The sequence below is a fragment of the Odontomachus brunneus genome, unplaced genomic scaffold (genome assembly GCF_010583005.1).
Source record: "Odontomachus brunneus isolate Ranch 3 - 2012 unplaced genomic scaffold, Obru_v1 Obru_scaffold_039, whole genome shotgun sequence".
NCBI classification, from domain to species: domain Eukaryota; kingdom Metazoa; phylum Arthropoda; class Insecta; order Hymenoptera; family Formicidae; genus Odontomachus; species Odontomachus brunneus.
Window position 1 is genome coordinate 1,099,708 of NW_022639489.1, and position 19,046 is coordinate 1,118,753.

The 19,046-nt window shown below is 38.6% G+C and overlaps 1 protein-coding gene across 7 annotated transcripts in view; it reads right to left on the reverse strand.

Moving 5' to 3' along the window:
- The window catches only part of LOC116844079, a 189,503-nt gene that overhangs the window by 148,777 nt on the left and 21,680 nt on the right, over window positions 1-19,046 (reverse strand). For 3 of the 7 annotated variants that reach the window (XM_032815202.1, XM_032815196.1, XM_032815198.1), the window contains exon 2: window positions 5,882-6,698. In XM_032815202.1, coding sequence (XP_032671093.1) covers window positions 5,882-6,248 — 367 coding nt within the window. In that variant the 5' untranslated portion in view covers window positions 6,249-6,698. Of the gene's footprint in view, window positions 1-5,881; window positions 7,006-19,046 lie in introns of all 7 variants that reach the window. The other 4 variants (XM_032815200.1, XM_032815201.1, XM_032815197.1 and 1 more) reach the window with 3 other exon arrangements.

The following is a 19,046-nucleotide window of genomic DNA, read 5'->3' on the forward strand; positions in this document are numbered from 1 at the left end:
TTATAAGTTGCAGTTTTGCTCCGATAGCAAATAAATTTGCTAAGGATGCATTATTCTGCATCCATAGCAAATTAACGTGATTCTTAGAACAAATACATTCAACAAATTTTTTCTATTCTGGCAAAACTACTTCTGCTCTGATAACGAATAATTTGTAAAATTAATTACATCAACTAAATTTTTTTGTTGTCACTACAAATATGCAGTAGCAACGACGATTTTGCTAAAAAAAGCAAAATTATTTTTCTCCGAGTATCTAACGTAATTGTCCAATTTTTAGACTTTGATAATATGCGAAGTAAGCTTGAAGTAAGAGTAGGAGTAAGAAATATAAATTAGGATTTTGCTATAATATTGTGTATTTTAAAAGACGATAAAATTAAATCTGATTGTGTGCAAAAATAACTAAGGTTCATATCTGATTAAAATTCTAATTACTCAATCTGAATCCTATTCATACATCAAAAGACTAAGTTAAAGTCGAAAGTGAATTGCGCAAAGCAATATGTATGTTCCTGCATAACTAACTCTAATCAAAATTTGAATTCGTGAATTATTAATGAAAAAGTAGTCTCTTTAAAAAAAATGCTGATCATTTTGTGGTTAGATTTCCATAGAGGTAAAAAGAACGCTAGCGCTCAAGGAGACTAAAAAAAAATCCTTATCTTTTATTTTATTTTATACTACATTGTTAGCAGCTCGTAATTTATGCATTATTTAAGCATTTATGGATTATTGTACTTTATATACATAAATACAGTTAGCAAGATAAAGCATTTAAAAAAATAATTAGTTCAAGTGAAAAAATTAAACAAATTTATAACGATGCATTTCATATTTTTAATTATAACGTTGAATAAAACTGAAAGACGAACATTTCTTTCTCTCAGGTTACGTATTTTTTTTCGAAAGTCGGTCTTCAACCACTCTGAACAGAAATAAGTCGTTAGTGGTCGGTAGTTCTAGCGTTAAAATGATATTTTCGACTGAAGTAGCTTAGACAATGGCACCGTGTTAGGTAACAGAGACGACTTTAGAAGTAGCGGAGAAGACAACGACCTTACGCGAATTAATGCATTATTTAGTTGCCTTTGTATTTGCGCGCCAACAGAAGGATAAATAGAGTTGCAGCTCGCTCTATTGATAGACACGTGGTTTGTTTCCAGTAGACGGGTTACGAAGCGCTGTTTGTTTTCGGTTCTCCCTTTCGGCGATACGTAGCCGACAGTGTCTCTGGGAAAATCGAGCGGTAGTGAATCGAATTTTCCGACTGCGTTACGGTAAATGTAAAACAACTTCTCCCTCTCGACATTTTCCTGCCTCCTATTGTGTCTGACATTTTTATATTTGCGCGATCATTTAAGCGAATTTCACCATTATTCAATCGTTACTCGCAAATTGCAACGTACCTAGCAACGATCACTTTCCAACGATCGATACGTTTCAGTATGAAAAATAGGTATATTCAGTCGAAGAGGCGAAATACATTTTTGGCATAAGAGGCCGATAAACTTGCAATTTTGCGGTTCATTTTCATGCCAGATACCGAGTTTAGGGCATCAATTGTAAATCTTGAACTGGCGAATGTCAGTTAAACATTATCTGAGTTTGGTGTTGCCGTCGCCGCGTGGAAACCAACACGAGACTCGAATGTTTAGACCGCTAAACCAGATGTTTAGTTTGCAGGGAACTTCAAATGTGCCACTCGGTTCAAGAAACCAATTAATGCGTCGCTCGTGTTCCCCCGGAGGTAAGTGAACTTCGCCCGAAAGTACTTGACCGAGACTATCTCTCGTGTTTCAGCGTAATTTTGTACGGTTGACAATTTGTACGCCCCAATATTTCCTGATCGTTTCTCTAATGTATTTCGACTCACAAAATGTTAATAATTCATCAAACGATACGAAAGAAAACACACGTGACTTCTCTGTATTTCTATGTTTCTTTGCAGTTTTAATTGTTGTACTTACTATTTGTGTAAAAATATTTTGAAATTTGAGAAAAATAATTTCTAAAAATTTTGAGAAATTTGAGAAAAATATTCTTTAAAACTATTTAATAAACCGCCTTCAAAAATATGAAATAATTTGAACATAATATTGGGAAATTTGAAAGATATCATTCTTTAAAACTTTTTCAACAAAAATAAATCGCCTTCAAAATCCTCAAAAGTTTTAAACAGCATGAAATAATTTCGATTCAAGATTCCTACGTGAACGCGGCTGCAAAATAGTTTGCGCACATTTTTTCCAATAATGTTGCATTCCAGGTGGTCACAATTGAGACACAGCAGAGGCACTACTGCAGAGTTTGAGCGTGACAATCGGTTTGGACAAGAGCCGAAGTGACAAGCGACAATACAAAGTATCGAACCTTTATTACATTATTATCTGATAGATAAAAATATAATAAAAATACTTGTGTTTTTCCGTTCGTCCCAGTTGTGATGTCGAATGTATTGTCACTCCACTTCCTATCATAACCGATTATTGCGCAAACGTATCAATAACCGATGTAACATTCTTTCGCAATTGTAACGAACCACATCATTGGCGTGTTCACGGCATGTACGTTCCGTGTTTATTTTGAACAGATACTGCGAAATTCACTCTGCTGCTTGCTCCATTCGCGTGGCTGTCAAATCCGCGACAAAGCCGAGAGGCACAATAGGGTAAAGATTTGGAGGAAAATAGAACGGGAGAGACATATGTAGAGTGGAGCACACACCGAGCGCGGCGACACGAAGTGCCAGCGCGAGCGTTACTTGCGAATTTAATTCTAGCTTTACAAATCCTGAGCATGCTGTAGACAATTACGAGATAATTGTTAATACAACTTGCAATTTGCACTACGGCCGGTGCCGCGCCTCGTTTAAACTCTCGTGTGCTTAATTAGTTCCTATTTTGCCTGTGAAGCGTTACGGGATGCATATCTCGAGGTGTAGAGCCGTCGCTCGCGCTCGCGCGTTCGAGTACGTCTGAGGACGTCCTTTAATGCTACTGTCGCGTTTTACAAGGGTCATTTCTCGCAATTTATATTTCTGCTCGCAGTAGCCCTGCATGAAGTGAGGAAGGTAAATGGAAGAGTTCTGCCGCGGAATTCGCGGCGGACTTTGAATCGCGATGGGGACTCCTGAGTGCAAAAATCAGATCCACGGCGTTTACTCGAATTGTCGCGTATCAAATAGCCGAATTAGAGACGCGTTTCCCTCAGCGTGGCTCGCTCACGGGGATGTCTATTTTTAATGGGACCAACGCTCAAATTGTCTACGAGACTCTAAATGTATCTTCGCGGTAGTTAACCTCTCATACGTGTACAGTGTGTTGCAAAACAGTTCAGGCGCAATGAAGTTGGGAGCTCCCCAAATAGTCAAAATTGAGAGTCATCATTACTCTAATGGGCTTGCCTACTAATTAGGAACAACTGAGGCATAACCTTATGGTCCTCGTTATACTCCAGGTGCGCGCATTCTTCTGTACTGTTAATTATTATTATTAGTTATTAATATTACTATTATTTATTATTTTTTACTGTTGTCAATTAAATTATTCACTATATTATTATTGCGTAAGTCTGCGCGGTAATGCTTCCAATCTGGACAGTTGCTAAACTACCAACTTTATTGGGCCTAAATCGTTTTGCAACTCACTGTGTCTCAACTGTAACAAGCTAGAGTTATTACTAGGAAAGCTGGAACAACATTATTGGGAAAAATATACGCAGCCGAATTTACGTAGGAATATTAAGTCGAAATTATGCTGTTTAAGGCTTTTGAAGTTTTTGAAGGCGGTCTATTTTTGTTGAAAAAGTTTAGAGAATTATATCTTTCAAATTTTCCAATATTGTGTCCAAATTATTGCATATTTTTCAAGGTTTTTAATCCTTTAGCTACGAGCAAAAATATCGATCGAGGTCGCTCGAGGAAACAATTTATTAAAATTATAAAATCACTTATTGACGACAGCCGTGTTTCAAGAAAATTCCATTTTGTCGTCTATTGACGACAGCAGTAGTTAAAGTGTTAAAGACGGTTTATTAAATAAGTTTAGAGAATTATTTTTCTCACATTTCAAATGCAAACTGCATTTCAATTGCGCACCACCCAGCAGAATAGCCTCAACATTTATTAGGCCTAGCAAGAATTTTTCAACCACATGCAATATTTCCGCACATTCGTGCATCATGACCGTTGAATATTCTGAGGAAGCAATATCATTAGGATACTCAACAGTCAGAATATACGGATATGTGAAAATATTGCACATTGGTCGAGAAATTCTTTTGTAACTAGACCTAGTAAATGGTAAAGCCATTGCACATAGGTCGGGTAGCGTACAGATCGTCGTAAATCTTGCTGCCAAACTAGCACAATGTTACGCGACCGTTGTGCGCAAATTTTGCATTAAATTAAACGATCCAGTTGTAGAAGGCGTGGAAAATAACTAACTAAACAGCGCGCGCGCGAGCGACATTCGACGCAACGCCGGATTGTTTATGCAGTACGAAGTGTTATTGCTTATTACGTTCCGTCACGGTGACTTTCTCATTATAAAGTTGAAGCACGGCGGCCGTCACGAACGACATTAAACTAATCTTTAAAAGATGGAGACGACGGCGCCTAGGCGGGCGGCAAAGATTTGTGGGAAAAGTTTTGCAAAATTGAGACCACGCGAGGCTTGATGAGCGCCGTGATTTATGCCCTTCATTTCTCAGGTGAGACCGCGAGACGTTATATTAAGGAACGACTACAGAAAAGTTTCTCCCGCGCCCTGCATCCGCGCGCAGAAATCATATCGTCGTTACGCCCGACATTGTTGTCGACGGTACGCGATAGCGCGATTTGTGAGTTACACTCCTAACGAACAACGCGATCGAGTTATTTTTTCTCTCCTCTTTCCGCTTTGTAATCAATTGGGAGAGGAAAACCTGCGCTCGCAAAAATTCTCCGTCACGTATAAAACAAAAAACAACTAAGAAATTATACAAGCATCTCGGAGTGAGCAAAAGTTGCGACTAAACGTGTCTAAAATATTAGGTTGATGCAAAAGATTTGTCATTCTAAATGTTAAACTCTCGTAGAAAGTTTAAGTATTAAAAAAAAATAGAAAGTTCTTGTTATATAAATATTCGAAACAATACCGAGTCGATCTCGCATAGAAACTTTCTTGAGATCCAAGGAATAGAAAATTTCTTGAGACTCAGTTTGAGTCTCTAAAATAATAATAGGTTTTGACAAGAAATTTCACAAAGAAAATTTTCTGAAATCTAATCAAGATTCATTTCGATTTCCCCCAAAAAATTATGAATTTTGACTAAGTTCACCAAAATTCAATAATTAGAAGTGTAATGTTTCAAAAATATAATTCTGAGTGGAAAACCCAAATAGACTTCATTTATTGAAATAATGTAATTGACAATCGTACCAAAGAACCACGATTTGGCTCTTAAAGTCCTTCTATATACTTTGATTGTTCCTAACGAGAGCTTTTATATATATTTAATTCATATTTAATTAAAACAGACTCCATTTATTCTATCGAATGTTTCTCCAAAGCCCTCTTATTTTCGATTTCTATTTTATATCTAAGTTAAACAAAGTACGTGAAACTTGTTTAATATTTACACACACCTTACAAGTATAAATACTTAGAGAAAGTAAAATACTCAGACTTCCCTAACTTTATAAAGTTGCATAATTTTGTTCACTATTTTGTTTGACAAACACGACAAACTGGCTTCTGCACCTAACGCATCAGATTCAAATCAATCTCGATTCCTACGAGTTTTATGGAAGCGTGAGAGTTCGCTTAAGTTAATAAGTTTTGTTCTAGATGAAGTACTAATATCTTGCAACGAGAAGGAGAATCTCGTCGATACCAACCAGTGAAAATAGCGCCGGGCAGCGACGCGCAGATACTCAAGTACAGCAGCAATACTCCTCGAGCTTGACGCGCCTTCTGGCAGTAGTCCAGCCTTTTCTCGCTCGGTAGGCCACCACCGATTCTTGGCCCCCTCATCGTACTGCATAGTTTTCGTTCCAACCACGTAAACGCGCGCGTTACACCCGGATTAGAGCGCGAGAAGTTTAATAATGCCTCACGTGCTGCCTGCCTTCCTTCCTTCCTTCCTTCCTTTCTTCTTTCGTTACTTCCTTCCTTCCTTTCTTCTCTCGTGGCTTTTGGTTCTTGCACACGTGACGCGAGATTTCGTAACGATCTTAACGCGCGTGCCGCGGATGCGAACTGCATTCATTAATAGGATGCGATTGCATCGGCGAGTTGGATTGCGATCCTCTCTCGGTCTCCGTGCGTTGCCCACGACGCGCACAAAATAACCTTTGTTTTTAACGATTCAGCTCGTTATCACGGCACTTTTGTTCCCCGCCGCACGTAGAAATTACGTTTGTAAATGGACTCACTGAAAGTTCGATGATCGAAGTTATATTACGTGTCTCCGCGCGCACTGCACAGTTTCACTTTACACAGGAAAGTAGTTTTAGATTCTTCCTCGTTTCCACTTCCTCACAGTAGTGTCTTGCACGTTGGCATGGAGTACGCAACGGCGAACACGCGAGTAATTCCTCTCTGATGGAAATTACAGTTCAACATAATTATATTCTCAAGTCCGGCAACCCCTTTCTTTCGTTCATGAGTTTAGCATTCCAGGTTACATTTCAGGTTCAAGACATCCTTTTCTTTCTTGAGGACAATTTTACAGAAAATCTATAGTTCTACGTTCTATATCCATCTATATTCTATGTTCTATCTATTTTTTATTTATCTATAGTTCTGTATTCTATCTATAGTTTATGTTACACACGTTATAGGTTTTCAGTAAAATCTTTCCTCAAAAAGGAAGTTTCGTGGAATGCAATCCCAATTGGCACTTAACGTCCAAATTTGATGTTTGTTTTTTCTATTTATAGCATAAAAAATTTTAACTTTTGCGAGGTCCTGTGCGCAGCAAGCTATCGAAACTCGAAAGTCGGTGGATAGTCGAGAGATACTGCCGAAGAGATTTCAAATTAACAAAAATATTAATGGGATGCTAAACGCATATCTCATCACAGACGGAGAATTCAAATCCGTGAACGCGATTAACATGACGAAAGGGAAAGAGATAGAGAGAGAGAGAGAGAGAGAGAGAGAGAGAGAGAGATGCGTAGAACGCGCATGACGCAAGTTGCTGTACACTTTTCGCCGCGATAACTAATTAACGAACTTCCGTCTCGCTATAGCGCCTCGAACCGCATCATTAATGCTAAATTTAACGCGCTGTCACTCAGCCAGCGAAGTAAGACCTGGCAGCATGATAAATGGCATCCGTTTATGCGATTTCAGCATGTCCCCGGCGTTTGATACTAAGATTCGGCCGCGATGCATTATGCGCTCACGTGAATGAGAATATATTACGTTTGTCATAAATTTTGACAGTTAATTTTCGCGATTACTCGCGTTCCGCGCAATAAAATGGATCAGCGCGGTGTTAAATGGCGGTGAAACGGCCGTCTTAATTTCTACGCCGTGCCATCATTATGAATAGATAACAGTAATTTATATAACGAACGCCGCGTAATAATTTTGCAATTATTCCGCTTGTACGGCGTTTATATCGTAGTCGCGCTCACAATAACGTGCTCAACGAAAATGCTGCGCGAATGTACAATTCATAATAAAGATAAATCGTCAAGCTCAAAAGTTCGAAAAAATACGAAACAATGTTGACCCAATATTCCTTTGTACTTACAATATTTTAACGATATCAGAAATCGGCGTGAAAACCTGACTGATTGAATTATTAATAGTACCTTCTTTATTATTTATCTTCCTAAAATTATATAGTTAGTTGCCAATCTCGGATTTTCGGGAAAGTCATAGAATTTCCCGATTTCCAGGTCTCAGCCGGGCAAACCCGGCCAATGACATTAGTCTAAGAACCATGTGATGGCATACTAATCAAGCTAAAAATAATTTCATTTCAATATCTCTAAGTTATTCCCGAGCTATTCGAGTACGTACAAACAATCAAGCATATGTACAAGACAAACTTAGAACCTCTTTTTCTTAAAGTCGGTTAATGAAAGAATTCCGGGCTTATTCCTTCTATACAGCCATACTGAAATACTCAAGAAGTCTAACGTAAGTTTCCATTCGCGTTTCTGGCCACGATGAAACCAATTATTCCAAACGACTAAATTAATTTATGATGGTTGAGGATTGAAGAGGAGGAAAGGAGAGATCCCTGTTCGTTAGATGTGTCTCCATGTGCTTTAAATTCGTCATGATAAGGAGGACGACGTTTCACTTCATGAAAGGAATTGATTAAACTTAACCTAAATGAAATGAACGGGAATCAACTCGACCGCCGCGTCTCTTTCCGGTGAAGTTTGTCAATTAATATTTAACGCACGGCATTTTTATAATGCAATTGTGCATGTCGTATATTTATTGAGACGAATAATATTTAGATCTTTCTTTATTATATAGAGTCCAAAATATATAATAGAGTTCCAAAAGAATATAATCTTATCCTCAGCGAGATCTTCCTATAATATGGCCTTAAGGGCTTATATCGATAGTTATCGCTTGAAACTCGTCTCAAGTGAGACACTCAAATTTGAATTTAGAATCACATAAGATGTCTTCGGTTGAGTCGCGATTAGAGACATATAAATGTTACATATATCGTATAATTCAACTGAACAACATTGATCTAACTCTGAATAAAACCAGATTATCTCATGAAACGAGTTTCGAGTAACGATTATTATATTAATACGGGCCAAGAGGAATCTTCTAAAATCAAAAAGAAAATATAGTCGTGTGTCGAAAATCGATAAAGTCAAAATTTTGAATCTCAATATTTTATTTTACTTTACGTCTATTTTGACACCTTGAAACTTATATTAATTCTATTTTATTCTATTTAATTCTATTCTATTTACCTGTTGACTTTGCCGAGAAATCGTCTTTAGAACTTACAAATAGCATTTCGTGCATTTAGAGGCGCTAATACGGTTGTAATGGGACACCCTGTATAAGATAATTCCGCTAAGAATGAGATCATATGTACTTTTAAATATTAATTTCGCGAATAATCTTTATTTCTACCTGAACAAAATTACAATTTAGCTTGTGGATTATATCACGGAACATACTGTACATTTAATTAACACGCGTATGCATTAGTAATTTACAATTCCCTCGAATTGTAGATACTGAGAGAGGCGAACAGAGAAATATATGGTGCAATACCGCGTGTGTGTAAGAGAGACCGGGGCTAGATGCACCATATTTCAGAATCTCGAAGTTATAACTTCTCAGACAACTAATTGTTGTAATTGATTATGTACTAGTACAAACATGACAGAAGTAGCTTCATTCTATGTGTTAACGTCCGCTACGGTCTCATTAACCGTATATTTCGTTATAACCGAAATACAAACATGCTGCAACATGGCTATCTTGCCTCGACACCGGAGGTCAGATTAGCTAGCAACTCGTAAGTAGTGTAAGTAGACCATAGGGTGATATAAAATATGCATGTTGTTCTGCGGATTCCGCGAGAGGTCTCCGCAGCCTTACAAAGTAGCCAACTTTACTTCCTCCACTCATATGTTCGATTTCAATCATTTTATGAGTATAACTTGCTTTTATTATTCAAAATAGTGTTACAAAAAACTTCACTAGTTTTCTAACTAGTAACACGTCGCTTAACTTTATTCACTTATGATAGAAAAGATTAATAAATATTTCGAGAAGCTCGAAAATTTACTTTGCTACACGGAAAAAAAGAATGGTTGTCAACCAGAAAAATAATAAAATATAACATAGTTTTTCTTTCTGGTTTCAAGAATCAATTCTTGATTGCGCTGACCTACCGATTCGTTGCTTCAAAAATGAATTTTTTTATGAATGATGTCACATAGGTCAATGTAACCAAGAATTGTTGAGAAATAAAAGCTATGCCATATTTCACTATTTTCTGATTGACATCATTTTTTTTGTAACCTATTAAATCAGCTTTTTCTACTTTTTAGCTATAATATTGATTTTAATGAAACTCAGAGAAAAATATCCATGTTCTAAAAGGATTATTTCGCGATTTTATGTTCACTGTTCTTCTCAAAATAAAAACCTATAGATCCGGTTATTAATCCATTCATAAAATGGTTTCGTCCTCGCGTTGCGACGCGCGTAATCCTTCTGTAACTAATAACATCAAAAACGCACGGCAAGATCATTCGCCAGTCGCGACAATGCTCTAACATGTAGTGATGAAATTGTCGCGGACATTAAAATCCTGTTCGATTTTAATTAAAACGTGTGGTCGCTTTTGTACTGAGTGACGGTGTTGCTGAGTTTTACTCGCATGTAGGTTAATTGGGGGCAGATGGATCGGGGAAAGCATCGTCCCTGACTATGCTTCAAAACAACCTCGTTAATTTCCATCTAAAAGTCATTTTGTGCTTCGCTAATGAGTGCATTTCGCGTCCAAGACTTATCGCCGTTGGTTCCCGGTGCGCGCAAAACGATAGAGTCGCGCCACATGATATCCAGATTGATCCCGTTCGAATTAAAGCATACAGCCGGGTATAATAATATTCCGCTGTTAATTAATTCGTCGGTGGGCTTTGCACGTCGACGTCATCGTTGTCAACGTCGTCGTCGTCGTCGTCGTCGTCGTCGTCGTCGTCGTCGTCGTCGTTGTCGTCGTCGTCGTTGTTGTCGTCTTCTAGGCGTCTCTATGTGTCGGAGAGTTCAGGGAATTATTATCCGCCGCGACATGGAAGAGAACGCTTCTTCTATCGCCGAAGTTAAATTAAACGTGTAGGATAGCCCGTCGGGATGCGCCGCGAGATACGATGGAATTCATTTTGCGCGCGATCGTCATAAAAGAAAAGCATGCTCGCCAGCGCGTCCCCTGAATTGATAAAAATAGCGCCAATACAAAATGCAACCGCACTTCGATGTAACCGCGGGAAAAACGCCGTCGCGCTTAATGTTTCCGATTGAAGCGAATGTTTACATTAACGCGCAGATATTGTTCGAATATTTGTTTTCGCGCGTGGCCCACTTTTTACGACAACGTTACGTGCGTTTGCGGCATCGATCATGTAAAAGCGTTGGAGTTTTATAATTTAAGCAATGTCGCAAGTAGGAATTTTGTGTGATTTTATTTGTATTTTTATTTTCTATTTAGTTTATTTTATTAAAATTCTGATGCTTGAGAAACTTCAAACTTAAGAGGTCTATTAAAACGAAATTTTCAGATATTTACGAATTATAATTTTCACAAATTTAATAACTTATAAATGAATAGAAACAGAGAAAGTTTTAAGGTTAATTGTCCATATCTCGAAAATAATGAAGATTTTGAAAAATTAGGGATTAATCTATATAATCACTAAAAGGGATCGAAAACAATTTGATTCCCTGTCTAGACCAAAAATTATTCTATTATTTGAAGGGTAAGTTCAGAAAACATGATAGCATTAAATGATATGACTTAATAACGCATTAATGATGTCTTTAACGTCAATAATACGTCATTGATAAATCATTTAACGTTGCCCTGCTACTTGAGAATATTTTAAACCATACTGTTAAAAAAATGTGTTATCTTTAGTAAAGGAAAAAGAGAATAAAAAATAGAGACAACAAAATCTCAGTTTTTGTGTATACTTTTTAAATATTCAAAATAACAAGTATGCAAAATTTCATTGATAAAACTAGTCAGGTTTTAAAAAATCTCAAGTATTAAAATCTTAAATAATTGATAAAGAAGATAAAAGCTTGAAGGTTAGAAATAATATAAAACAAAGTAAATATAAGTTATAAAAAAGTGACGTTAAAGTAAAAATATGTTGTTATTCAACTGTATTGTATGTGTATATTTATACTATACGTGTTTTGATACGGAAAATAAAAATATTATTGTATTTCTGATTTTCAGTTACTATTTGCGGAGAGACTATATGGCCAATGCATCTCTAAAATAATACCAATTTCAATCGATAAAACGATGAGGACGATGAGAAATCGCTTGAATATTGATTTACGGTAGAATGAACGAATTTGTTGGCGACAAAAAATGTTGAAGGCTATTCCGCAGTGTGTCGCAACATCTGCAGGGTATAACGTTTAATTTTGACCATTTTAATGAAAAGTTCGAAGACGCAGAGGCACAGAAAGAGAATGCTCGTTTGAAAATACCGCGACGTGATTTTACGAAGAACGTGTCGAGCCATGAAACGCGTACAAAATGATGGACCTAATACAGCATGAAAAATTTGCATGGTACAGCAGTAATATTATTGCAGATACGTGAGGACCGATGGTGACTAATTAACGTTGCCTTCCGATTTCATCGAAAAATTAAAATTAATTTTATTCATAATGTCCAACAACAACGACGAAGGTTGTAAGTATATTTCGATGACGTAAAAAACAATATACGCGAATATATTCGGCAGCAACCGCGACGGAATTTCTCAACTGACAAACTAGTGTGCAAATATTGGTGATTGATTGGTTGACACAGTTGTACAGTAAATTTACGTTTCAATTATGGTCTATTCACATATTTGCTATTCACATATAACCGTTTCTCGCGTAGATAATTCTTACATTCTCTAACTTGTTTGGGAAACAACGCTCATAAATTTCTATCGCCATTCCAAGAAGGAGAACGAGGGAGTTACACAAAAATAGATACTTTCCCTAATTAATTTTTTAGCAAGCCAGGCATTCTTTAAACGACGTCCATCGATCACTTATTGTCTACATAGATAGTATCTCATACATAATTCGACTAGATCTTTCTGGTGAGATATGAACGAATCAGAAATTCCGGTCGAAATTACCAGAATCCCATTCAAGCTGACGAGATTTCCGGTTTGCTCGAACAGAATTCTAATAAATTCAATCGGGACTTGTTGGTTCGTTCATATCTCATCAGAAATTTCGTACATTTAATCCGATCGATCGATTTTTTTCTCATGCACGCGTTGATGCAGAGTATCATAACTTTCGCGTAGACGCCCGCAGAACCGGGTCAATATAAAAAAATAACTTTTCCTTCCGTCTTCATCATTTTCCCGCGAATGCACAGGACATTTTGTACAGTTCCAAAAAAAAAACAAAAATAACATTTTCAGCGTGGCTTTCAACGCGCGTGAATATCGCCAGGTCAATTTTAAGATGCACCGCGATGCAGACACAAAAGGTAGACGCCGACCCCGCGGACAATGACAATGCTGATGCAAGACAGCGGGCGCAAATTATCCCTGGGAGGTATTATTAATTAATGCCCTTGTTAAGCTACGGAGCTTGATGGGGAACGAGCGAAGAAGCGAGATGCGGGCTAGAGATAGCGGGGCGAGTGTGTTGCACAGGTGCACAGGGTCGGACATAAAACTAGAGGAACACGTAAGCCGCGTCTGTGTGCGCGGCGTACGTAGGTGTGTGCACGCGCGCGCGCGCACACACACACACACACACAGCACGGTGCGAATGTACGACATGCAGCGTACGAGCACGCTGGGAATAACGAAATTTTCCGGACGAGGCGAATTAAAATTCAAACACTTATATGACGTCGCCGAGCCGGCTCGCGCGAATGAAAAGGGGAAAAATAGCGCGAAGTAATTTTCGCGAAAACCAACGTGCGCCGCGGCGGCGCAAAGGGACATTTCGGGAAAAAACACCAACATGGAGCTCGAGTGCTCCGTTCACGACGGCTCGCAGGGAAAAAACCAACGTGTGTCCTCTCGCGAACTTGACATTCTCGCGTTACTTATATCGCACCGTAGATATTCGAACTCACGCCACGTCCCTCTGTCTCCTTCCCTCTCTCCCTCCCCCTTCCTCCATCTGTCTTCTCTTGTCTCTCCTTGCTCGTCGCGGACGTAACGGAGTGTGTAAAACCCTTCCGTCCCGCATACATAATTACTAAAGTTAATTAGGATTTCGGAGATGAAAGAGAGAAAGGCGCGGGGACGATGAGACCTAAAATTGCGGACGAGGGAGAGATGGGACCGTCGGGGTATATTTAAGGATGTATTAGTTCTAGGAGTACGCAGCGCTCTCTCTCTTTCTTTCTCTCTCTCTCTCTCTCTTTCTCTCTCACACACTCTTTCTCTTTTTTCTCTCTCGAAACAGCGTTAAAACGTCGCGGGCGACCTATCGCGGTGAATGTGGCGGCGAAAAAAGGCACGGCGATTTGCGAGCGGTTCTAGTGGAGTAATTTTAGCAACGACGGTTCAGGTGACACACACATACATACACACACACACACACACACACACACACACACACTCTCTTTCTCTCTCTCTCTCTCTCTCTGTCTCGAGAAGACAAAACTTTCTCGACGTCCGTCGTGTCCTTCACGACGGGAAGGATTGGCGCGGCTTTGTGTGGCTTGAAGGGCCGATGTCGTCGACGCTATTGGTTCGCCTATTTTGCTTTGCAGCGTCGAAATTCACGCAGGATCGGGCCTTGTGTTTGCACACTCCCTTTCGCGGGCGTTTTGAGTTCTCGCCCGGATAGACTACGGTAGAGTTCCTCGAGTCAGAGTTAGCCATTTGTAGGGAGGAAACAAGTGAGTGAATGAGAGAGAAACTATAGCGTGTTTCGAATGTGTGCGGGGAGAATCGGCTATTTGGCACTAACACGTCATTCTACTCTTCTATATCCAAAGAACGATAAAAAGAGAATGACGCATTCGAAAACACCCTTCGTTATTTCAGTCTTAGAGCGTCTTTCTGTCTTTTATTCACATTATCCCTAAAAATGGCGGACAGGACGCAGACCAATCAGGAATTATCATGCTTCGTCTTAACTCTAACTGGAGAACTCTGACTAGACTAGGGTGCATTCTTCTGCAAATTTAACGCCTCAACTGACATTCCCACGCGTGTAGAATAATTCAAGATTTAACATAGCGCCGAAATTTCGATTCGGGACAAGCAAAAACATGATGCTGTGCCAACCAAATCCTGTGTGTATGTGTGTGTGTGTGTGTGTGTGTGTGTACTCAATATTTTATTTCCAAATACAAAAATAATTTCTTTAATGTAAAGATATTTTCGAAACAAGAATGATTTTTTCTGTGCATCTGCCACCACTAAACTATTTCTGGTTGGACTTGTTTAGGTATTCATCGAGAATCGCGAGGATTAGCTTAATGATACGCGCCATAGCAGCAGTAATTTGCGTAACGCGCTTTTATAAAAACACTATTTCTAGAATAAACAATATCTCTCTCTCTCTCTCTCTCTCTCTCTCTCTCTCTCTCTCTCTCTCTTTCTACTTCGACAACATATGATCGCGAAAGGGGTAATAACGGGAGAATTGTGGATCACCGTGTACAACGATAACACGTGCGGCTAATCGTTTAGTCATTGACGGGTCCCGGACAATTCTCGCGCACGATGAGGCTCTCACACTCGCGTAACTTTTTCGCGCGGGTATATTCAATAGCCGCCGATAAACACATCTTGTCGGATGCGCCCGCTGGGTTTCCCTGTATCATTATCTCGCAACATCGTTCCGGAGAAACTCCATTATTCGAGGGTACCGACGTTATCGCCCGGCAGGACAGTTCTAAGTGCCTCTCTCTCTTTCTCACTCTCTCTCCCCCTCTTCGCCCTTCTCTCTCTCTTTTTTATTGCGCGAAAAAAGGACCGCGTTACATGTACGTAATACATAATACAATCCACGAAGCGAAGGCAAATTACAGTTTCGGCCCTGGTCGGGAGAGTTCCGGTCGTTACCGTCGCGATAATAATTAGGACTTCGCGGATACGCGGCAAAAGTATTATTATAGGCGTAAAGACGGTGATTATGCGCGGGGTTCGCGTAAGCTAATTATTATTGTTGCGCGAACCGGTTTCACAAACGATTTAACCCCTTGCCACGCGGGGCGACACAATTTCCGAGAGAAACTCTTAACCCCTCCTGCTGCGGGGACCAGTCGGGCTCGAGAAAGACTCGAAAGTTTCCTCACGGTAATATCTCATTCGAAACGTTAACCCTAATAGTGGGGCGCGTCTATTACCGTGTCATATGAATATTGTTCCGATATCTCCCGCGGATCCTCCCAAGCAACAGCAACTACAATCAGTGTTCCTTATTCGTACAATATACTCTCTGAACGTGAATCAGTAAGAATATTTCTGACTGAATCAGCGGAAGGAGCAGTTTACCGATGATCAGAGAGTATTCACGGATTTTCAGTGAAAATACTTCCTTTACTGTTTCGTCTTGTATCTCATTGATTTTAACCAGTAGATGTAAGATTTCACTCCAAAATCTGCACTTAAGTTGATTGTGTGCTGTGTAGAATTCAACTCTCTGCGTTCGTGGCCATGAGATTAACGACTTTCGTGCAATTTACGTGCAGTGGCATTGTCTGTATTTGCAAACTGCGACAATGATGATAACAGTCGCTGTTATTAACGGATCCTTTCAGCGAGATTTTACTGATTGCAGTGCTAACCTTATAACTGAACTGCCAGTTGCAGCTTTTCAGTAAATAATACACTGATTGTACTGTAGAGTGTGTACATTGTTTGAAATCAAAGAGCAACGTGGAGGCGTGTATGATTGTCTCTTTTTTAACTTATAAATGTATCCGTAAGTGAAGGTCAAATTGTTCAGACGCATATAAGTAAAATATCATTTCCAAACCAGAATTTTTAATTTCAAATAATTGAATTTTTAGGATCATTTTGAAAAAGAAATTAAAGTTTCTTGTTAAAATTTATTTATGTTTTATTTTATAAAAAAGAAATTAAAACGCACAAATAAAAATCTTGGCCTGAAGGATTTTAACTATGACACTATGAGAAATTTTTTTAGTTTCTATACAAAAGATAAATCATGCAAATTAGAAAGGCTGCTAGCTTGCAGTAGCAATAGATAGATGTGACGTCATTCTCGCACAAAATAATTTTTTTTATTTAGATATAAATATATTACTTAATTACATATATAACGTTCTCCTCAAACGTTCACACTTAGCGGCTTTCTTTAAGTAAATTCTCGAATATTGTTGCTTTCTTTGGCTAGAAAACGTAGTTTGCCTGTTTGAGGAAAAATTTGAGATTTTCTCGTCATTGTTCACTTGTGCAATCTCAATATCAGATACTCTAGTAACTCTCAAGTTGCACGAGGAAGAAATGTGCATCAACGCGATATTTGACACAAATTTCCGTGATTTATTTCTAATACTTTCTCGCACTAGCTGCGAACAATTTCGTTCGAGCCCGTGCTCGCTCCATGTTTCTTTTTTATCCAAACGGCGAGAGTCGAAATATCGCTACACCATGTCGTAAATCACAGTTGTCCCGGGAACCTGATCGAAGGTCGACGACGCGCGAGTCTATTCGCGGTCCTGGCGATTTCGGCGGGACGTCAGGCCGCGCCGACAAAGAGTTTTTATTCCTGAATTTCCGCAATCCGACGTGCAAACTCGACTCTAGCCGCAACCCGAGAAACTGAGGAAGAGAGAGAAAGAGAAAGATAGAGATGGATGGATGGATAGAGAGACCGCGTTCTGTCGTTCTTTTACTTTTTACTTTTTATTTTACTTTTTTTTTCTTTTACTTTTTATTGCCGGTTTTAAAGCCGAAGGAGGAATTTCGTCGCTGCGGTATTCGTCGAGAGACTTTCTCTCGGCGGTCCGGCCGGCCGCCGGCATAGTACAACGCTTCTCGATGATCGATTAAGTTTGACGCGAGTTCGGCAACCGAGAGCGATTTCACGCTCCCTTGCTCGGCCGAGTAACGGAGTCGCCCGGTCGCCCGGTATCGCGCTCGAGGATCGGCGAGAAATTAATCATTGTCAGCGGGAAAACGCGACGTCGTCGGCTTGCGATCGACGGCGACCGACAAATTCGCAGTGAGCTTGCAATGCTTACGATTTGCCGGAAGTGCTGCCTGCCGCGAAGCAGGATTTACAGCGCGGCTATTTGTTTGCCGCTTGGCTCGCCTGCCTCAACGCCGCCGCTCCTCAAAGAAACATAAGATTCTGGGTTAGATGCGCAACTGTTATCAGGATCCGAATCTTTCGATCTGATATACAGAAGGCTCCGTCAATATGAGAGAGCAGGAAAGGATATAGTATAAACAATAACGCACATTTATCCTCAGAACATTCTGGGAGAATATTATAAAATAAACGTTGTAGCGCATAAAACTATATAAATGTAATCTGTAATTTCTTTAATATTGTGTAATAGTTACATTTTATAAGACTTGTTTTCTTAATAAGTGTCTTCTATACTTTCAAGAGGAAATATTCACTCAGCGATTTAGAGTGAAGAATTCATTTTATATAAGTGAAAAATCACTCGAATTCGAATGACTCGATTCTCAATTTTCAGTTACTCAATTTTTCAAGTAAAATTCTACTTCTACAAATTTATAGAGAGTATTATAAGATTGAGTTTGTCAACAACATAGAGTTTGTCTTACATACGTCTTCGAAAATAGTCTTCAAATTATCCTGAGAATATATTTTTGTCATTAACTCCGATAAAATATTCTGACAATTTTCCTTGTTTTAAGTTTTTTAATTGAGTTATTTATTAAATTGATGTCTCATGGAATTAATATTGACAAAGACTGTTTTGAGCATATTCTAGAAGCTCCCCTTGATATTAATCTTTTTAAAAATTTGAAATATTCTTATTTTTCTGTATGTATATCGATTTTTCGTCATAGTAAGTACAAAATTTGTAGAGTAAAATAATTGAAAAAAAATGAATATTTTATGAGAAATCTTATATTTTATGTTAAAAATTATCAGGATAAAATATAAAATATCTTGGATAATATTTACTTTTCGATGATCTTCGATCTTTCTAGTATTTTTATAGGTAGAAAATAATCTAATTAATCTTTTAAAATCTATTCCATACAGTAAAAAAATAAATCATTCGAGGACTATTTAAAAAAATCTGAGGTATCAGAATAAAATATTTCTAGAATGTTTCCAGGATATTTTTCATAAATAGCTTCTTATAGATAGTCTGGACGAATT